This window comes from Exophiala bonariae (assembly GCF_035927105.1).
Source record: "Exophiala bonariae strain CCFEE 5792 chromosome Unknown scaffold_8, whole genome shotgun sequence".
Classification (NCBI taxonomy): Eukaryota; Fungi; Ascomycota; class Eurotiomycetes; order Chaetothyriales; family Herpotrichiellaceae; genus Exophiala; species Exophiala bonariae.
The window spans coordinates 366,613-389,233 of NW_027042483.1; the positions used below are offsets into that span (position 1 = coordinate 366,613).

The 22,621-nt window shown below is 50.6% G+C and overlaps 4 protein-coding genes across 4 annotated transcripts; 2 read left to right on the top strand and 2 right to left on the bottom strand.

Moving 5' to 3' along the window:
• Window positions 1–342: 342 nt before the first annotated feature.
• On the bottom strand, window positions 343–1,959 carry LTR84_012575 (uncharacterized protein; the record flags this gene model as incomplete). The annotated part of the gene is made up of 1 exon (XM_064856094.1): window positions 343–1,959. One exon carries the CDS (start codon window positions 1,957–1,959, stop codon window positions 343–345), a length of 1,617 nt encoding a protein of 538 aa, XP_064707994.1.
• Window positions 1,960–8,487: 6,528 nt separating this feature from the next.
• Window positions 8,488–11,461, top strand: LTR84_012576 (uncharacterized protein; the record flags this gene model as incomplete). The annotated part of the gene is made up of 2 exons (XM_064856095.1): window positions 8,488–9,184; window positions 9,234–11,461. 2 exons carry the CDS (start codon window positions 8,488–8,490, stop codon window positions 11,459–11,461), a joined length of 2,925 nt encoding a protein of 974 aa, XP_064707995.1.
• A 3,325-nt stretch (window positions 11,462–14,786) lies between these two features.
• Window positions 14,787–16,669, bottom strand: LTR84_012577 (uncharacterized protein; the record flags this gene model as incomplete). The annotated part of the gene is made up of 2 exons (XM_064856096.1): window positions 14,787–15,927; window positions 15,981–16,669. The coding sequence occupies 2 exons, from the start codon at window positions 16,667–16,669 to the stop codon at window positions 14,787–14,789; spliced, it is 1,830 nt and encodes a 609-aa protein (XP_064707996.1).
• Window positions 16,670–18,279: 1,610 nt separating this feature from the next.
• Window positions 18,280–20,798, top strand: LTR84_012578 (uncharacterized protein; the record flags this gene model as incomplete). Its single annotated transcript, XM_064856097.1, has 2 exons — window positions 18,280–20,058; window positions 20,148–20,798. The coding sequence occupies 2 exons, from the start codon at window positions 18,280–18,282 to the stop codon at window positions 20,796–20,798; spliced, it is 2,430 nt and encodes an 809-aa protein (XP_064707997.1).
• Between the last annotated feature and the right edge of the window lie 1,823 nt (window positions 20,799–22,621).

A 22,621-nucleotide genomic window follows, 5' to 3' on the forward strand; every position in this document is an offset into this window, starting at 1 on the left:
TGAATTCATGCTGTGAATGCTTATTAATATGGCTTGTGACTATTCGAGGGCGAGCCAAGTAGATTTGTTGGTGATGAATATATATTCTTGAGAACGGGATGGTCCGGCACAGAGCTAAGTAGGTTTTGCCTATACTTTGGTCTATGTGGTATTGGGTTCCATGGATTAGATCTGAAATTGAATACATATCATATTTGATCGAGAAGTAAACGAGGAACTACATGGCGATCTGCTCGTTCAGGGATCAAGTGTCACCGCCGAAAGAATTGTTGAGAAGACCTGATTTCAGGTCGCGGCTATCAAAAAGTACGGCGGCGACCGAGAACGAGTATATATTCCGCATCAAGGGTCCGCGTCTTTCATATCGCTTTTAAACCTGTCCAAAGCACGCTGCTTGGTCTCATGCCAATCGACATATGGTTTCGGATAACCGAGTTTCTCGAATTCCTCCCGACTCAATCGGTTGTAAGGATCAAAAACAGCCTTGCCTTTCACGTCCTTCAGCTCTGGTACCCACTTGCGGATATAGTCACCATTGGGATCATTTCTCTCTGCTTGGCTGACAGGATTGAAGACAGTATAGCTGGGCTCCCAGCCTTGCGTATTGTTGTTCAGATCCCAATCGATAAGTGTCTCTGCGAAGTATCGCTCGCCACGACGGTAATCGACCAACAAATTGCAATACAGGTAGCTCGACACGTTCATCCGCAACCGGTTGTGCATCCATGCTTCGGCATTGAGCTGTCTCATCCCCGCATCTACGAAAGGTACCCCCAGAGTGCCCTGTTCCCATCGATCATATCCCTCGTCGTCGTCCTCCCACTCCACAAAATCAAACTTGAGATTCTGTGGCATGTTCATTGCTGTATGTGGCGTCGTCAGTGTCGTTTGTCGGTACAATTCCCGGAACACGATCTCACGCACCCATCCCGCGATGCCAGATCGCCCATGGGATTGCGAGAAGTCGGCCGATCCACGATTGGCTTTGCGTACCGCGGTGAGGGTTTCACGTATTGAGATGACCCCAGCACTGAAGTAAGGTGACATACGAGATGTCGAGTCCTTGGCCGGATTAGAACGTGTTACCGCGTAGTCCTCGATTTTGTTTTCAAGGAAATCCTGGAGTCGAGACGTGGCAGCTTCATGACCAGCAGGCCAGAGCTTCCGGATAGATGTCCTCTCTTTTTCGCTACTGAATTGTTTCTCTTTGGGAGGAGACGGTGCCTGACTGTCAAAATACGTTTTGAGAGCTTTCTTTGCTGATACCGAGTTCTTCGATGGCGCGGGGACCGTGTCGAGGAGACTGGGATCGGAATGAATCTCAGCCAGCCATGCTTTGTGGTAAGGTGTGAAGACTTTCATGGGCGTTCCAGCCCCAGTCAACATGGTTCCCGGTTCCATGACAGTCTGGTCGTGATGTAAGGAAACTTGAAAGCCGTCGGACTCAGAATTGGCCTCCTGGAGGAATTTGATGTCTCGTCTGAGCTCATCGACTTCATACTCGTAGTTCCCAAACACATGGGAGATCTTATTTTCCCGAATGAACTTGCTCACCGTCGGCACAATCTCATCTCGCTCTGGAGCCTCCAGAAAGACCAGCGGAATATCTAGGTCATGCAACTCCTGCTGCATCAGACTCAGATTTTCACATATGAAATCAGTCCGTGCGGGGCTGGTTCCATGCCATCGAAACTCTGCTGGACAATTTAGGTAAGCACAGAGCAAAGGCTTGTCTGCACTTTTGGCAAACTCGGAAGCAGCGTGTAATCCCTTGTTGTCGTGGATGCGGAGGTCCTTGCTGCGAAACCAGTGCAGTACATTCTGAACCGATTTTGGTTCCTTTTGCTCTGACAAGAGACCGGCAAGTTCGTCATATGGTGTATGAGCATCGACTTCCTTTGCTCGCTTGGTTGTTGGATGTTTGGTTTCAGGATGCTCTGGCTCGTTTCTCTTCGACATTTTCTTATGTTGGGATGATCTGGAGTGCGATTCTGTGCTCTTTGCACTTGAGAAACTACGTTGGTACCTACTGAGATATACGGATAACTGTGAATTGGTTGGGAGTAATGTGAGGCTACATGTGGGACGAATCGCAAAATAGTTGATAGGTAGCATAATAGCTTGATCGACCTACCTCCGAAGATCTCGAGATCTCGAGATCTCGCACAAAGTCGAGCTAAGATCTGGTCTTTTGGATAGAGTACTTAGTATTGGCTGTACTGCGATGCTTGACAAGATCGCCAGATGATCCGAGAGTCGTGACGTAAGAATGCTGAATGTGGTGGTCGATGGCTGAAGTCTGATCTATAGGTGGGCAGGTTGCAGTAACCCGTAATTGTTACCTCCCACGGTGATATCTTGGCTTTAGCCTTGCGTGGTACCTAGGTAGGTGCCAGTGATGGTGAGAACGAATCCTGGGGACGAGGCTGCCGAGGTTCAAGTGGGTTGTAAGCGGGCCTGTTCAACCAGAGGTCGAGATCATGTCATCTGATCTTGATCACGCTACATTTGGAGATATACAAATTTCAAAGGGGGGAAGAATAATAGAGGAGCCTCGTAGGAGATCAGTACCTGGTTCATCCCCAGATCTGATACGTTTCCGCTCCTATGGATGTGGATCTGAATCTACACCAAGGTAGATCCAAGATGTCTTGGAGTGTCAATGCCTGATGTTGGTGCCGTTGACAGCAGGGTGGCCTGAGTGCTCGGCACAATAATCAGACATGAAGCTGTCAATGTGGGTAGTCATCTTGACTCTTGAGAAGCACTGGACTCCGGGTGAGATATCCGAAATTAAATGATCATGATGCTTCACTCACAGCACTGGCAAGCCGTGCCAAGGGGCACCTGATTAAGTCGGTATGAGATCGGCATCTACTAGTTGAATTAACCGTAAACAATTAATAATTGTTTTTAGTGCAAGTCACGATTTTAGTCAAAAGCTAAAGGTCCATTATCTGATGGCGATGGTCACGCAAACCGGTCGACTTCTAGAAGGAATGGGTCACGGGCCAGGGACGAGTCTGAATACGAGAGCGAAGCTAAAGGCCAGAAGGGGGCGGATTAGACACCTAAATTCAAGCCACAGCATAACTATCCGTACCCGTACCGCTGACTTCTGAGCCTAAGGAGCCCTCACCTCAGGCACAGGTTTTTTAGAGATAGGGGGCAAATTCAATCCCTAGGTATTTATCGGAGTTGGATCGGGTTCGCTACCTGCCCATTCAGGTTAATACAGCTAGAAAAGAGAAGCCCCCGATCACGCGATCTTATATATCACATGATCTAGATTTATCTCTCGCTGAGACATTCCACTTTCACCCATGGTAAGAGGTCTCGATAGCCGATCAACTTTGATGGTTTGACAATCAGATACGAGTTGGCTTGTGCATGTGGCTTCGACAGGAGGAAAGTGTTGAGGTTGGGCTTTCAAGCTGCAGATAGTGGTGACCGAGGTTCTGATACCCAGCCTGGCATGCTTGTTTTTCGGGTTAATCTCCACCCGAGACATATTTTTATCCGGCGGCATCAAGGGGGGTGGTCTTGCTACCCGCCCCGTTGTGCTTTGCATTTTTCAATCTGGTCCAAGTGCGCACCTGGTTGTCCCATTCAGGACTGCCGAGATCCTTTCCCGAGCTTTGAGCATCATTTTCTCCTGTTGGTCACGTCGTTGCTCACTCTCTTTGTTGTCATCTTGAACGCAAGCTATACCTACCAAGTATCTCAGTACCAACCATCTATTCGTACAGTACTACGGGAAGCATTCCGATAACGACGGGAGTCAAGAGTTGCTTCTTGGCTTATTCGTCATCGCGCCGAGTGGAAGCTGATTTGATGTGATGGTTTGTACGGATATGTACTCGGTACACGTACGAGTAGGTTGTGCTCCTGACAATTTAGAGTTCAGAAGTTATGATTTATTCATGACAAGAGATTTTGAAGGATGGGCGACAGGGTGGAGGACTGCCGCCTTATCCGTTGTCTGACAGGTCGTTGGAAATTAACAGCCTGCCAAATGGCATGTCATGACGTTGATGTTAGCACCGCACTCGGCTCTCATTCGATGAAAGCACTTGGTGTCGAGACTTCGAAGAAAAGGATTTGCGTCCGGATGTGCTTGGTTGTGCCTGGTGTGCCTCGTCTCGACCTACCCTTACGAATGCACTGCGTGAAACAAGTTCTTGTCCCTGCTCGGACGTTCCCAACGACGGTCGGGACGCCGCTCTGAACGCCGGCCACCATAATGTTGAAGCAATAATACTAAGACTACCAGTAAATACAGGTCAGATATTTTTAATAAACTACTGAAATCCAACCACGGATATCCTGCTCTGAGATTCTCGGAGGTCCATGCCTCGTATTCATGCAACGTCATGTGCGGGTCTGTCACCCAAACCCCCTCCAAGAAACCCGCCTTGCAGCTTGTGCGCCTCCAACACGTGGATAGCGGAGCACAAATAAGGGTGGATATCTCAGCTTCTAAGGGACATACTTTAATAGAAGGACAATAAATCTGAACGATAGACCGCGAGAGGGCAACGAGAAATGCGATGACTCTTGCAAGCTCGCTGAACAGTAGAGATCATGTAGAGCACAAGGGGGACATCTTACGTGATGTACACAACTGCAAGCCCGGGGATCCGATCAATTCGGAATCCATGAAGTCTTTGGTTGAAATTGTACGAGGCACCTCAAAATAGACCCTTGTATCAGCCTTACCGTGAGACACGACACGGCCATCTCATCATCTGAAATTGCGAAACCACAGCCAACCACTGCATCATGTCTATCAACAACAACATGCTCCTTCAGACATATTTCAAGATAGCATAATTTCCATGCCAATCGGTTCCGCAATTGACAAGCGATGGCTAGGTTCCACCGTGATGCAGTCGAGAGTAAATATGGACAAATAGGAAACAGGTGCGCCGGAACACAAGAACTCGTGAACTTGGAAGTCCAAGGCTCCGACCAGGCTGCTACAGCCTGCAGGTCGATCAAAACGTTTTGAGCACAGTCACGTAGCGTCAGGCTTAGGGGCCAACTCGCCACGGAATGGGCATTGGGCCAGAATGGTTAGTAAACGACCAGTCACGAGTGAAAATAAGAGCTCAGCCTGTCATGCTGATGATACGAAGGAAGTAGAGGACTGTTTGAGCAAAGATTCGCGGATATTGGATCGGTATTGGGTTAGTCTCGTTCCAATCAAGCTCAGGAGGGGAATTTCCGACGTCGGTGGGAAGATGATTCGAGTCGTGGTTTGGGGTTGCATCGAAAATTTGAATCGTGTGTTTCGAGAAAAACTCGTCCGAATGACGGGCTGTTGCCAGTTACGTGGTGGCCTTGTGCAAGAAACCAGCTGAGGCACGCAGGATGAAAGGGGGAGAGCAGCCGGGACAATGACCTGTTTGATCGCAAGGATGTTGGTTCTAAGTAGTTCATAGAATTACTGTGTCCTGGTTCAGGGCCAAGGCCAAGGCCAAGGTCAAACCGATCTCCGTGGCTTTGGAAAGCAATTTCATTCAGCCTGGACTCTCATACAGAATAAACTGCAAGCTGAAACCGATTCGACAAGAGACGGTCAAAGGCAAGTTTAAGAGACGGTATGATTTGCAGTGACCGAATTCGGGCTGCCAACAGACCTCAAGCTTCAAGGCTTGGACGAGCCATGTCCGAGTGGCGCCTGAAGCGAGCAGCCAAACGAGGCATTCAACTTGCTCGGTACAAAGTATGTGATCTAACCCCCAAGCTACCTAGGTAGCTAACTCGGTCGCACCAACACTGGACATGAGTACCTATTTGCTCAGCAATACTAATTAATATCTTTACGAGTGGTTGAAGGCAAATCAGCTCAAGAGTCAAGACTAATCTGAACGAGTGCACCTGGAGAAACATCCGATTTGTACAAACCAAGTCATGGTCAGCAAATTGTTATCATGCTCAGAGATTGCCTGATCCAAGACAGTTTGCCATTCCGTTTCTCCTTCGAGTCCTTGGTAGTAGTGTATGACACCTGCCCTTCGATTTGCCTTCCCTGATCCTTGTCCACCAGGTCCTTTAGTGTTTTGATTCGGGATGTGCCCCCTAAGAAGCAGCCCTTAGCTGAGCCCGCTGTGTCAATAGCCGTTTTTGGGCCACGGCGTTGATACGGCTAAAAGTTCGGACTCGAGGCGCGCAACCATAATAATGTTTCCATCCATGCAACACGTCGCACTCGGTCCAATTCAGAGTTTGCCAGCGTACGGAGTATTGCCAGCGATTATTGCATCTTGGTACGAGTCGCCGAACAATGGCCCCCTTGTCAGACGCACCATTGCAGATTGATGGGACTCGATTCGATATGAATCAGGCGCCACGAAAGCCGGGTTTGTGAACATTGCCCGTCACGAAACTGAGTCGTGTAAAAACAATACCTCCATTTGAACAGAGTCTTTCTCACCGGTGGATTGTGGCTCCTGCCAGTTATACACGTTTAAGACACTAGTAGGATTAGGCGTAGGCACCAAAACAATAATACTCACGACCTACCTAGGTATCCGTCATTCAACTAACAACGACATTGTATTCGCATGCATCATGTGCAGTCACGTAGCGATGCTTGGCCGGCTCCTTGTCGGGAAAGGAATCGACACATCATGATGACTGGTAGTAATCGTACCTTGGGGGAGTCGGTTTTCCCCTTGTTGCCCTACGAGTCAACAGCCTGAATGGCAGCAAACTCTAGTCGCCTTCGCATCCGCCATCTCCGGGGGCGACATTTGAGTTTTGGATTTTGATTTTGATTTTGATTTTGATTTTTATTTGGGTCTTGCGTCAGACTCACACGCTGGACAGGATGAGCGTATCGTACGAGTAGGAAGGACGCTCCAAGCCTGAGAGATGCATACCTGAATCATCCGGTCAGGTCAAAAGTCACAAACGGTACCTCGTACGGAGCTACGTACTGTTTTGGCGAGATGGCTAGGTCCCTAGCAGAGTGCCTACGACAGGCGACTAAGTGCTTGTAGTTAGCACCTATTGGCACTGGCAGTTCGCATGGTACGTGGCCCTTGGCCTTGCCATCCCGGGCAGCCCTCCCCCCTGGCGCCGCCACCAGCGCCCTCCCGATCGACAAGGAGTGGGTCTGTTCAGTTGACTGGCTGAAGGTGACAGTCCTGGTGGATTCCCACCGTCACAGCACAGCGTCTCCCAGCGAGCGAGCCAACAGCTCCTGCTCACGGCCTCGGGCACGGCCCCCTGTCACTTTGAACCTTGGACCTTTTCTGCTTCCTTTCCTTTCTCCGTCTGCCTCTCATCAGAGTCGGATTTCTGAGTTCTGAGTTCTGTGTCGGCACCAACCTGAACTCGACTTGAGTTGATCTTCGTTTCTTACGTGCACGTCCAGTATTAGCAGAGAATTCATCGTCTCTCTTTTTTCCCTTTCTCATTCTCTCTCTTTCCACGACCCTTTCCTCCCAACATCTTCGCACAAGGTCCATCCCCCCTGCACGCCGAGTTCAAAGTAGACGCGTCACTACTGCACTAGTCACCTGCTCCTTCACGTCTTTCTTGCGTGTGTGCTGTGTTGTGGCAGACAGACTCGCCTCGTGCACAACAAATCTTGAATCCACGCCTCCCGTCACGCTTCCAAGAAAAAACCTTGTTAGTCGAGTCGACCTGACCTCTCCCGGCTACGCTACGCTGCTTTTTTTGCCTCACCCACCGCCTCTGCGACGGGCAAGAAAAATACCCTCCCCTTTGGTAACGCCCCTCTTCCCTTTCAAGTCCCCCCATCCCATCCACACCTTCCACACCTTCCATCTTCCCACTGTCCGTCCGCCATCAATCCACTCACCTTTCACCCCCCCCAAACACCATCTTCCCACCTTCCTCCCACGCCCACCTCGCTGGACCCAGCAAGCCCATCTTTCTTTCCTGCGAGTCACCGACAGGCTAAGGGACCCAGCGACCCTCATCTATACTCTTTCTCTCCAACAAACCGTCACAAGTTTTCTGCACAACCACTTTTTGTATTCCACCACCCCTTCCTGCCTCCACTCTTACCATCTACCCTGCACATCCTCTACCATCACCTCCCGCATCCGCCTTGTCGCGTGTTAAACACTCGGACTACCTGCGCCAGAGACAACACACACGTCCGACTAGACCGCTTACTGACTGTGGCTCCTGGTGTACCTGCAGACTTTCACTTCGAGTTGTCTTCTTTTCAAACGGACCCTTTTTTTCCCCGAAGAAAAATTCAGACTTGAACCTTTCCAGTCCTTACTGAAAGAACCGACGTTGATCCGCTTTCCAGTCATTCCACTTTCCATACTCCTCAGCCTCATCTCTCTCCTCACTTCCTTCGTCCTGCTTCAGCGTCCAATGGTCTCTTGAAGCAAAGCGGATCTCTCATCATCCTCCATTCTGGTAATGGACCCTAGGCAATCCCTCTCAAGGACAACTTCGTCCAACGTTGGAACTCCTCAAACCGCTTACAACCCTAACATGGCCTCAGCCTACGCAATGCCTCCCTACCAAGGTAACACGCATCTCCCTCCCATCAACTACTCGCAGCTGCCTCCTGCGACTCAGAACTACATCCCTCAACAATACCGCAATGACCTGCCACGCTACACCTCGGCTCCCTCAGCTCCCTCAGTGGCCTCTCCAGCTCCCGACCATAGATACCAGGCACACATGAACTCTCAAGGTCCTATGTCGGGTCTTCCTCCCACTTCTGCGCTGCCTCAACCCCATCTACCACCCCAGCAACAGCAGCAGCAGCAGGCCCAACAACAGGCTCCTCCACAGAACCACCAGGCCTACCCGGGTCAACAGCCAGCACGACAATCATACCCTCAACCTTTGGCTCCTGCTCCTCCTCGACCAAACCTCGATCCCTTGGCTCCACATTATGGCCAGCAAGACAATCGTCAGCAGCCCTGGTCAGGCGCCGAGTCGATACCAAGCATGCAAGCGGACATTGGTCGAGATCCTACCAGAACCCATGTTGTTGGCTCCCAGGGTAGAAGAGGCATCCTACCAAGCGCTCCAGGTCGTCCGCCGGTCATGCCTAATGGTGTCAACGGCTCACCCAAGAGCAGTGCTGTACCCCAGAAGGATGCTGATGGCAAATTTCCATGCCCCAATTGCACAAAGACTTATCTGCATGCAAAGCATTTGAAGCGACACATGCTACGACGTAAGACTGATAATCCTTTCAAGCCGACTCTCTGCTAACACATTCCCAGACACTGGCGATCGTCCCTACATGTGTGTACTGTGCAATGACACTTTCTCCAGAAGTGACATCCTCAAGCGCCATTTCCAAAAGTGTTCAGTCCGTCGTGGTAACCCGACTGGAGCCAGTCATCTCTCCAACCCAGCTGCACATATCAAGAAGTCGCAACAACAGGCTGCGAAGGCTGCAACGGCTTCGCCTGCAAGTGCCACAACTCCTCAGAGTGCAGTCATGGCAAACCCTCCATTCACCAGTGCTCCAATGTCAAACACATCTGCTCCCACCACCACTGGCCCCGCACAGTCTGGTTTGGCTTATGCGATTCAGCCCAATGGTCAACCAGATCTACAGCGTCAGGGTCAGCCCATTCAACCTGGTTCAGGCCCTGGTGGAATGGACCCAAATGGCAACCCATCTTGGCCAATGCACAACCCTAGAAACAACCAAATGATGTATCACTCGACTTCAACTCCTCCCGACCATTTTGGCATGCAGCCCGGTGGAGGTGAGGACAAGCGCAATGTCATGCCTGGTGCACACCACATGGGAGACGAATGGAACCACATGTTCCCCGGCGGTGGCAACGAGGGTTACATGAACCCCATGTTTGGAGGCTATGACCAGTCTCAGAATGATGTGAAGAAGGACTATGAATCTCATGAAGGTGGATCGAATGGTTATTACATTCCCTCTACGAGCCTTGGAGCTGACGGTACGCTTGGACCCCCTCTTTGGAACCCGCATGCATCTCAGCGAGATTTGTTCCAAGCGAAAGTGAACGCGCTATTAACGTTTGTTTTCCCTGGTGGGCTACAGGAATCGCTCCAAGAGCAACAAAATAATCCCCACATAACATCTTGCCTGACCGTCGACGCTATCCAACACTTTCTCGATCTTTTCCCAAACTTTCAGGGCCATTTCCCCTGGCTCCATTTGCCAACCTTCGATTTTTTGAATGCCTACGATGGCCTCGTCCTTGTCATTATTTGCAGTGGAGCAGTGTACTCCGACAGAATACCTCAAGATCAAGTTCGTCTGCTGATGCAATGCGTCAAACAAGCTCTGGAACGAAACTCGCGCGTTCTTCACAATCTCGAACTTGGTTCATCCCACGCTCATTTTTCCACGTCCGGTACCGAATTCGAGGAACTTCTTGCTCTACAAATCCTCCAAAGCCTGTTCGTTTGGCACGGTGGTCCTGGTGACCGAGCTGTTGCTCGCAATGAGAGTAGACGCATCATGTATCTGGTTCGACAGTTCAATATGCTTACTCTGGTGGGGCCAGAAGATCCAGTCGGTTATAGTTATCTTCACAGTCTTCAACCGGGTGAGGAAGCTGATCCCTCTCGCTGGGAGTGGCGTTCATGGGTCGAACAGGAAAAGCGCTCTCGACTGATGTTTATGGTTTTCTTATGGGATGCCGCAATGTGTATTTATTTCAATGTGGCACCGCATTTCTCATGTGCCGAGATCAAACTTCCTCTACCCTGCGATGATGCAGCTTGGGATGCTGGAGATGCAGAGACCTGTGCACAGGCGTTGGGACTTCGTGGTCCAACTGCACAAGCTACGATCAACCAAAGCGGATCTCTACGACTGAAACAACTAGAGTTGCACCACGCTGTGAGCGCTCTGCATAGTGTGTCGGTGCTCATGCAACCCCGCACTACCAATGTCTATTCCAAGTTTATCATGGTCCATGCCCTTATCGTTGAGATTTGGCAGTTGCAGCGCCAAACACTTCTTGCGAGCTCCGCTACACCTCAGGCGCTTGACGCTGCATCGACCTTCTCTGTTACAGCCCAAACCAATCAAGCATACAACTCTATCACCGCTGCTCTTGGTCGATGGAAACATGCATGGGATGAGGATTATACACTTCAGTACCCGCGTGGCGACGGCTACCGATCCGGTCCAAAACGTGTCGGTTTCTGTCGCGACGGTGTTCATTTCTACTGGCTTGCACGAGCTATCTTGCAACCCAGTCGTATTGCTGATTGGCAACTCGGCGCAGATCAAAAGCTCGGACAAGTACTACACGATTTGCAGCGAGCACGCGAATGGAGTCGGACCGACGGAGCTCAACGAGGAGAAGAACCAGGAAGTGTGGCGTTTATCGATGATGACTATGCTTCCACTACACTTGAACTGGACATGAAAAAACTCTTCCGACCGTTGCAGAGTTTATCTGACAGCCCCCTTCCAGCAACGCAGCGCTACCAATCACGTTTCTCATAATCTCATATTTCTTGGCATGAACTTTAGGTCCGCTTCACTGAGAACGATATGACGGACTTTGTCACCTTGAGAGGCACTATCAAGACAGTATCATGAACGGCTTGGACTGTTTCCCAACAAAAGTATTGCACATATTCAGCACTGAATGACACCAACTCTTTTGAGTCATTCAATTTCATCAACTATTCTGCATGGATCTGGCGTGTTTGATTTGCGTCATTATGAGGTATGAGCATGATTGCCGATACGCACTAGTAATTGTTTCTGGCGACTATTGCAACTGAAACAAACTGAATGGCCGAGGCGATTTTCAAATTTTCATTCGTTTCATGGATGGTAGACTGTCCTTTTAATCACGGCTTCTTGAAAGGCGATGGCAACTATTTCTCTTCAAAAAGGAATCCCTTATTAGGGGAGACAGGGGTTGAGGTCGAGATGATGTTGGGTGGAAAGAGCGAACGGTCAGGTGATGTTATCACTCGTTTTCGAGAAACTAACCAGTGGGATTGATATTGGGTTCTACTGGTATTGTGGGGAGTTCGTCTGGGTTGGGTTTACGGTCTGATTGTCGAATTCATCATTTACGTTCGCATTGCATTGCCTTCGATAAACGGAACATCATTCATGGGACAAAAATCTGTGGGGATGGGGTTGCCTTCACTGGAGGCAGTACGCTGTTTCGAGCTCTGGGCTGGTGGTGGTGGTGAAGATCCAACTCATGGTCTCCATCAAATGACCACCCGAAAACCCCATAAACCCGCGTTGGCAAACCTGCCATCTTTCCTTTTCTGTTGTCCCAAACCACTGTTCACATAGCAGAACATAACGCGAGTGCATAGATAGAATCTGGGGAAGGCGTTCTTCCTGCTTTTTGTTTCGAAACCAACTCCCCTTCAAGAGAAATGAATTACTACGTCGGGGTTCGCGGTTTTATTTACACATTAGAGAAACAAAACACCATCAGTCAATCGCAATGAACATCAATTACATAATTAGACCTTAAAAACCACTATGCATGGCTTCAAGTTTTCTGCTCCCTGGATCAATAGAGAGATAAGAGAACTACAGGACATAAAAATAAGGCTTTGCCGATGAGGCTGGCGAGTGTGTTATGTATGCTCAACCGCTTGGCTGGAAGTGGAACGATGTTGGAACGTGTGAATGATACTATTAGGCATTATTATGAAGGCTGATATATATGTACCAGGAGGTAGGCCATTGAACTATGTGCCCTTTTGAGTATAAGATTCATGTACGCGGTTGCACATATTTTGCCCGAGGGAGCGGGAGACTCTTGTCGGTGGTCTCGTTTTCTTCTCATCACGTCCGGCGCATGTCTCATTCGTTTTTTAGAGAGAGAGAGAGAGAGAAGGGGGGGGACACAAAGCACGAGGTATGCATGCATCATTGTCGTTCAGACTCTGCATGCCTACTAGTTGGTTGGAGAGTTGGTCGACTCGACTCAATAGTGGTCTGATATCAGCTGCACTGGGTGGAGTGATCATCACACCTGCTCATCTTTGGTCGCTTCCCTCTCTTTTGGCCGTGAGTTGTTCCCATCCCTGTGCATAAGATGTGATGACTGGGTCGTTTCAAAGCAGAACCTTCCAGCTGTTGCGGTGGTATTATCCTGCTCGATTGTGTGGACACTCGCAAATCGCGAGCCTATATCCCCGAGGTCTGTTCAGCACCAGGTGAAGCGGGGCGAGACATGGGAAACTTGTGCTGATGCAGATTCCTGATTGATGCTGGCATATGTCCTGGGAGAAGCTTCGTCACCGGAATGCATTCCGATGAGAGTCCGTAGACTGCGAATCGAGTTAGACTAATCGGTGGGCATTAATCGACTACCAGTGCCGTCTCATGTTGCATCTTACACGGGTATGCTCATGAGTATCATTCTTTGATCAGTTGTGTCGAGTAGGTTTCCCTGTGTCAAATGTTTGTGCTTGGTGTTGGCGGACGACGTGCCGGTAGTGCTGCCGCCATCTCCACATCTTTGACGCTACCCCTGATCCTCACATACCTGATACTCATACGCGTGTTGGCTCTTGACGTGCTTGTTTTTGACGATCATATGTCTCGTCCTATATTGATGAACAAGGTCGAGGAAGAAGTCCATTGGATAGTGGATACTTTGACGTCTGCGTGTCTGAGACGGAGTACGTCGTGGCTCAACCTGAGTATGCTCATTTCGGGTAGAGGGCGCTAGCTTCGGAGTTGGTCTCGTTGGGACAATGGCGTGGAACTACTGTTCTCCGCCATTCAATTCCTCGAGTCATGCAATGACTGTAAGTTGTATAGGCCATGTCTTGGTGATTCTCCGGACACGTTATTGATCGATGGAATGGTTTTTCTTGAGACTAGTACATCATAGTGTAACAATGTCAACTTCGAAATGTTCCGTGTGAAATCCCACTCGGAACGTCCCATCTGAGCCGCCCCCTACGGCTCGATACGTGGTCCCTCACTTGATTCCTGGACGCGCCAGCCTTGCTCAGGGGAGACGGCTTGCTTCCTGTTGTCTCACTATCTGTCCTCGTACTCCTCATATGCGATCCAATGGGGCGCCTCAGTGGCCGAGAATGAGCCTACGTATGTATAGCGAACAGACAGCTTGTGGACCCGTCTCGCCGTGCTCAGAATTCCGAAGGGGTGAAACTGTGATGACCCCCAACGTGACCCGAAGGTGGATACGACCCGGCCATCGAAAGTCTTGTTTTTGCTTGAAAATGGCAACGTTTTGAACCATAGGCTTCATGCGTGTCCATCGAATTTTGTTGGATACATAATGAAACTTCTGGAACATTGTCTGTCGCAACTGCCGGGGTTGGAGGCTCAACTTTCCTTCCTCTCGCCGCGTAGACTTTCACGGAAAGTGGAACCGTATCTTAAAGGCACTGATTCGCTTCAAATAAACCGCCTCTGAATCCCTGTCACATTATCTCGCGTGAACGAGGTTGAGCAAGCAATCCAAGCCGAGCACGGATTTCGCTTGATTATGATCGAGCAATATTTGCCGTGTGGGACATAGGCTTTCTCGCTCCTGTTTCATGTTTAATTTCGCCTCCCAAATTCCCCAAGCTCGGGACACTGCGCCCCTACACCGGTGAATAGAACAAATTCTCCGAGAAGTGGTTGTCTCATGAACCATGAAGCGCATGTCTTAGTCTTTGATATGAACTCTGGTCGTGTAATCGTACTCTCTGTGTATGAAATCTCAGAGTTATGCAAGGCTAGATCGCAAGGTCAAGGATAGACTGAAGTCTAGTCCCATGGCCATGGAGGACTTGGGTGGTATGCATCTTGACGATACCGAGTCATTTCAGCCTCTCCAAAGACTGTCAGACCTGGGATGTGAAAGACTGAAATATCCTGTATTTGCCAGGTTGACTTGAAATGCTTTGAATTTCCTAGCGTTGGCCTTCTTCTCAAATAGAATGTCAAGCTCCATGTAGGTCAACCCTTTGGGCTCGGGTAGGCGGAACCAGCACCATACGAGACAGAATGCCGTGCTACCAACAAAAACAAAGCATGACTTCCCTTTCCAGTCCCATGCTGAGGGATTAAGCATCCGGGGGGTGATGATATTCGTCACGATGCTAATGATGTTGTAGGCGACTCTGGCCAAAACTACCGTCTTGACACGCAGTCGACTGGAGGGTATCTCGGCGACGAGAACATAGCAGACGGGCCCCACAGTGAAGTCGTAGACAAACGTCAGAATGATGATCAAAGACCCAAGTGCCCAAGATGTCCCATTCGTCTCTTTCAGAATTCCCACACATCCAGTGACTGTAAGAATGACCAAGGAGGCGGCCAGGCCCCAGATGTAGAGAGTCCGTCGGCCAATCTTACGCATCCCAAGCCAGGCCAACATTCCAGCAAAGATTGCTGCTGCATACATACCAACAGCAAGGTTGAAGCTGTCTGCGGTACTGAAACCTGCTTGCTCATAGAAGTATGCTGCATAGCCAGTCAGGGAGCTCCCACATAAGGCTTGTGTGCACCAGACCATGGTGCAAATTTCGGTCCGACGGAGGTCGTTGCCCTTGAAGCAATCCATGTACGAGACACCTCCGCCATTCAAATACTTCTCGACCTCGTTGGTGTGTTGCATCATTGCGACAGTCTCATCTGCATTGAAATCGGGATCGGCATCTTGTGTCGTGAGTCTCAGAAGTGACTTCTTAGCCTCGCCAATTCGACCATGGCGTACAAGCCACCAAGGACTTTCGGGTGCAAAGGTAACGCCTATCAAAATCGGCACCGCAAATGCCCATTGCAGGCCGAAGGGTATGCGATAGGACCATTGTGAGGTGTTGTTGACCAGACCTCGAATTACTCCAACGCCACACAGTTGCCCGATCAACCAACATAGATTGACGCTACTTGTGAGATAGGCACGGAGGGCGACCGGCATGACTTCAGCGGCATATGTTGTTGACAGAGTCTGAAAAACACCCCTGAGAACAAATTAATTAATCGTCTACCGCCAGAAATGGACATTGGTACAAACCAAGGTAAACCGCAGAGGATTTGTGCGGCAAGCAGCATATTGATATTGATAGCGAAGAAGGCCAGGAATACAAAGAGGCACATCCACACAAGCGTAAATACCATAGTCTTGTGGTAACCGAAGCGATCGGTCAGCAATCCATTGAACATCAGACCAAGGATTTCTCCGGACACGGCAGCATTTGTGAGCCCAGATTGCCATGCGGGAGAGATCTGGTAGTCTCGTTGACCAGGAGGAGCATCAGGACGTAAGGGCACGCCATAAGATTGTCGAAATATGGGGAAGGCATAAAAGGAATTTATGAGCGTAAGATCATAGCCTTCCATTACAATTGTCAAGGACAATAGAAGTGACCAGAGCATAGCTTTGGGATAGAGTCGACATCCCCTCACAAAGGTCATCTCGTGCTCTGCCTTTGTTGCTGCACGGGCTTCGATCGACAGGCGCCGCAACCCAGGAATGGCTGCGGAGAGTCCATGGAAGAGATCATCGTTCGACGAGGTGGCATTTATGGGATTGTTGGCATCCTCTTTCTCGACTTCGGTACCGGCTTTGATAGGCTCGAGGCGAGGCGCTGATTGATGAGGACCGAGAGTAACAAATTCGAGGTATTCAGACGGGTGAGGTTTGGTAGAGGGAGAGGAGGGTACTTCTCCGACTCCATGATCGCTTGTACTTGAGTTACTCATGCTTGAATTTCGGGGTGGAGGCTGAGGGAGAGGCTCATGGCTGAAGCAAGTCGCATGTTTTTCAAATGCGCAAGGCTGTAGCAGATGCCATCAGGATGAAGAGTTGGTTATGCAAGCGCAGACAGAGAACAGGAGTGAGAGACTGGACCGAGGCTGATGTGGACGAGCAAGAGACTTTTCCAAGGATTGCGATTGAGAGATGATGATGGGTTGATTGAGCGGTTGAGTTCTACTGCCCCATTGGGAACTTTTCTGGGGAAGTGGCGGGGGTGGTTCAAGGAGATGAGTTGATGACGGAAGACCCCAAGAGACTCGTCCAGTCACTTGCCCAAGTCTCGTCGAGTGCTTTAACCTATTCAGGGCCATGATCTGAACCCAATTGTAGATTGAAGCCGAAAGAAAGCCCGCGGCGTTGGGGCCTCGTGTTGATGATTGGGGAGACTGGTGCACCCTAACAGCCCTTGGGCGCGGAACAAGAAGATGGTCCCCCGCAAAAACCACGCCGCCGGGGTCAACCCAAGCGAGCAAACTCCACCGGTCCTTCCACATGCTGGGGACGGCGAAACCAGTGTTCGCTCATCAACCAGATGTTCGGCGTAATTCTTTCCTTCTGCCCACGCCATGTCACGCTGCGGGAACGTGGCTTGAGCTTTGAAGCCAGGGGAGCACTTTGTCTTTATTGGCGTGTGCCTTGAAGTACGAGGTCCATTTTGATAGAGTAACGAGATTGATCTCACCGAGATTTTAAGAATCATCCAAGCCAGAATAAAATCTCTGTTGAGATTGCAAGGAAGCTGCCGAGTTGAAAGTGAATCGGAGACGAGAAGCCTGGCACTAGCATGCAAGGCAACGCATTTACTATTTTCCGATTGACATGTACCTGAATCAGAGGAAGTTCAAACAAAGGATTTTTCTGCAATTGTTGTGATTGCGAAGGGTCGACAAGTGACTGTGTGAGTACTGTGACCTTGTGTTGGGGAGCTACTCCCTTCCCAAGTCCTCGAGACATACATTGCAAGGCGGTGTCTGGGGATGGAGGATTGATATATCAAAGCTCGTCAATGTTCGACTTAGAGCATACGACACAGCACCAATTGATGGTACCTACCTAAGTACCTAAATACCCAGGTAGCTGCAACATTGCCAGTTCAGTGCGCCAAAGTACCACCAACGCACCGATGGTGCCTTAGAGCAGTGCCTTAGTGACATCGTCTTCCAGCACGCATTTGTTTTTGCTAGCTGCCATCTTGTACGATGTACAGTGGATTTCGTTGTTCTTTTATCGCTCGATGGATATCACGGAATAACCCTTCGCCGGGTCCATCGTTCTCTTCTACCTAGTAGATAGTGATCGTTCCCATCACAGTTGGTACCTCGAGGTGGGTTGCTCTGAAGTACGGTGGACTACAAAATCTCCAATAGCAAGTCTGGCGACGCGTCGAGCGCGTTAAGTGCCTGCAGCCAAAAAATTATGTAACTCGAGTCGTTCCACCAGGTTGATGATTGATTCTATGGCCAACGCGCCAGTCTAGTTCTTGAGTTTGAGTCTGATGCACTGTGAATGTATAGCGAGCGCTTCTTCTTTTTGACCTTGAACCCATAAGCTCGCAATGGTCGAATTCGACCCCTCTCCACGATCATCCAAGAGGAGACGAACTGGCACCTATGCTACGAGCCGAACGACCTTGACCGCTACAGAGACAGGCTCTACTAAAACACATGATCATGAAGAAACACCTGGATATGAGCCGGTGGCAGATACCTCACGAACAAATGTGCATGAAAAGCCACAGACGACAACAACCCACATAGCGTCAAGTCCACCCTTACCCAGGAATGCTGGCAATGCTGAGCAAAGTACACGAGGAAAGAGAGGAGGTTCTGCACGGAAGCCACTGCAACGACAGGTGGAGGAATCCATTGAGGCCGCCGCAGCCGGAAAGCCTGACGATTGCGAGCGAGAGCAAGAAGAAGTACCGCCAAATCAAGAACAGGAGGCCGAGACACCGAGTCAAGCAGTCGATGCTGCAAACACACAGACACGATCCAGCGGGCGTACTCGCCGTGCTCCCAAGCGCTTCTATGCAGGAGAAGAGGCCGCCAGTGTGGACAATCCAACATCGAAGGGACGCGGGCAGGCCAAAACCGGTTCTAGGAAAGCGTCTCCAGCCCTCCTTTCGCATGCAGCCCAGTCGCCCCTACCCAAAGGCATATTGACACCATCGAGGAAAGGAAGACGTACGGGCCCCCGGAAATCGGTCGTCTTTGATGGAGATCAAGGGGACAAGGGGATCGAAGAGCAGTTGGGGTTCAAAGATATCACCACCACTTCGAGCAAAAAGAAAGGAGGAACACGTGCAGCAACGAAGGGGACGAATATTGAACAAGGAAAATCAGCGGAGGTCACGTACACAGAGAAAGACGAGGCTGAGAGGGCCACGACACCCATCGACGTGGATACAGATGATGATCTTCTCGTCGACCCCACGCCCAACGTGGATGAGATCTTGCTACACCCTGCCGGATTTGCCACCACAGTTGACGACGAAGAAGCCCTAGCAAGCACGGTGGAAGACGATCCGCACGTTGTCAAGATCAAGTCCGAGATCCTAAACCGCCTGACCAACAACCTCCTCAGCCCCATCGCCCACCTCGAAAAGGAATACACGACGCTGCACACCCTACTCAGCGCGACCATCACCGCTGGCGAGTCCAACTCCCTACTCCTCCTTGGCTCACGGGGTTCTGGCAAGACAACCCTCATGGAACACGCGCTACGAGACCTGACGCGCAAGCACGCCAACGACTTCCACGTTGTGCGGCTCAACGGCTTCTTCCAAACGGACGACAAGCTGGCACTGCGCGAGATCTGGCGGCAGCTGGGGCGCGAAATGGCCGTGTCGGAGGACGAGACAGGTGAGGTATCCAGCTACGCCGACACGATGACCAGTCTACTCGGCCTACTATCGCACCCGGAGGAATTTGACAGCGCGGCCCCAGATGCCATGCAGGTCGATGGCGTCCCCCAGGCCCAGGGTGCCGACAGGAAGACGTCCAAGAGTGTGGTGTTCGTGCTCGACGAGTTCGATCTCTTCACATTCCATCCGCGCCAGACCCTTCTCTATAACCTCTTCGACATCGCGCAGGCCAAGAAGGCTCCTATCGCGGTTGTGGGATGCAGTACGCGCATGGACGTCGTGGATCTCCTTGAGAAACGCGTCAAGAGTCGCTTTAGTCATCGATGGTTGCACGTGGCGGCCATGAAGAGCTTGGTCGCATTTGAAGAGGCCGTGTGTGCCATCCTGTCGTTGCCTATTGATGGATCCGAGGCGTTGGGCCTGTCAATGAGTGAGCTCGAGTGGCGAGGGAGGTGGAATGCGTTTATCAAGGTACGTTGTGGGAAGCACCCATCGCTGACGATCAGATAAGCCCCGAACAAACGAACAAAGGGGCAGTAAACTGACACGTACACTACCAGGACCATTTCCTTTCCACGACATCAATACAGTCGCTCGTCAAGAAGACCTTCTACACCACTAAATCCATCTCTGACCTCCTTGGAGCGTTGTACATCCCTATCGCCACACTCAACCTCGGTGGTGACGAACACGATGAAAATACACTCAACAAAAATGAAAAATTTGTCCCATTATCAAAGCAACCATCACTTCTTGCACTCCTTCCACAACTCCCAACCCTGCATTTGGCCTTGCTAGTCGCTGGTACACGCCTGGAGACGATCCACAATCTAACGACCGTAAATTTCGCACTTGCATACAGCCATTATAGCGAGCTTCTTGCCCGGTCAAAATTACAACGGTCGGCATATTCTACACTTGGTAGTGGGGGTGCATTTACAGGCGCAGGAATGCGCCTGTGGAGCAAGGACACAGCGCGCGGGGCCTGGGAAGATTTGGCGGCATGGGATGCAATCGTCCCTGTAGGTGGATTGGGTGGCAACAGCACATCAGTGGGGAAATTGGGTGATGAGGGCCTGGGAAGCGATGGAGTAGGCAGTCGAATGTTCAGATTGGACATTACCATTGATGAAATGGCCTGGGCGATTAAGCAGAAATTGGGCACCACTGGCATAGGCGATATGCTGACCAGGTGGTGTAAGGAGGTTTGAGCAGCTGTTTGACGCTCTGTGGCCAGCCAGGCCGCCACGGCGACGAATAACCTATAGCCTAGCATTCGAGACGCACGAGTCCTTGTAGCCATGTTGCTGTAGATTTGCCCTGATCAGCGCTTCACAGTAGCGTTGGGCACCATAACGCACAACAGAGCGACGTCCCCAGGTGCGAGAGCCCAGAAAACGAAGCTTCAGCATATCAATCATGCCCTGTTGTTCCAGAGCCCCGTGGAGTTATGCTGAGCCTAAGCCCCTATCCACCATTTCATGACAGCCACAATGTCGATACTTCGATCTTGTAGCCAATGTCGTCGAATACATAACCCCGTCAGATGCTCATGCATGGCCAGCACAGAGCGAACTGCTACGTGGTATCATAGCATCACTTGGGAAGTGCATGCAGCATGCCGCAATGGATAGGGAAAAGTATAGCAGCATCTGGAGGTTTCAGATGTACATGAATTGCAGAATAGTTTTCCTGACGTGGCAGCTTGTGAAGAAGTTCAGGCAGGTAAGATGAGAGGGGATTCAGGTAATGATGGGCTCGGATTTGATGGTGTGGAGGGACCACACGGGGAGATTTTGCATTAGTTAGCCACCAGAGAAGAATGTGGATCGGCAAGTTGTTCCTAGCACTCTAGTCAGAATATGAATGTTCCTGCAGCTTGGCTAGGAGACACGGGTCTGAACCCTGAAAGACCTGCGCTCGACACTGGACAGAGCATCAAAGGTACCAACAGATCAAGACGCGGACATCGAGTTGGACCCTGTGGGAGTGGATTTGCAGAATGGCCAAATGAGTCTAGATGTGCTGTTAGTTAGGTTCATATTGGTTGATGGAGGTGATTTGCTTGCAAGAAAGGATTGTGCAGCCAATCTATGCTCGAGGCCACATAAAGTCGGTGACGGTTGATGGTCCGTAGGCGTGCAGCAGCAGTCTTCGGGTAATCTTTCAAATTTAGACTTAGTTGGTTCGCAATGTCCCAAGCTTCTTGTCTTCGTCGATTTGATGTCCTTTGGCCTGTATCGTACATCTTTGAGGGGAGGCCGTATCCTGGAGTCTTATGAACCACCATCAAGACTCTTCAGGATGCAGAAACCTGTTACCTGAGTCAATTGATGGTCCAATATATTGTCGTGACCTCAGACTGATGCGGCTTAGGCGCACGACTCTTGCACGTCCATAGAACGAAGGACACGTAGAAACCATCAGGCGGCTTAGGCGCCGACGGAGGGCGGCTTCCCCGTTAGTTGGCTGGTGGATTGGCGGCAGCTGGAAGCAGGAAAGTCAAGTAGGACAAGCCCACGATCAGGAAGCAGCAACCCGAAAGTCTCTCTCGACCTCGTCCAATTTGTTGTGGATTGACGAGGTGCTGTGCTGGGGTTCGAGGACCTACTGCCTCGATATGTGATGTATGACATACGATATGATGGTGCTCGATGGGCTTGAAGCCCTTTGGCCAGTGCTGCAGAGCATGGGGCTCCGATGGTTCAATGGCCCCAGAAGCGTGGTACTCAATCAAGGCTGGTGCAGTACCGAGTAGTTTCTGCATGTTGGACAGGGTTTGTGCAAGTACTTAGGGGGATGGGCCCTCGGGATCAGACTTCTTGTCCCTCCCTGCCCCATCACCCAAGCTCATCCCGTCGAGCATTAAGTGTCAAGCGATGAGCACCCCTTGGTATTTGGACCTGCCGCCTAGCTAGGCCCGTGGTCACTGGTCAGGGCTTCCCCCTCTGGTTAGCCTCCAGCTAACAACGTTGTTCCAGTTCAGCCAGCTGCAGCCTGCAGCCTGCCGATGTCAGGATCAACCATTGAAGAG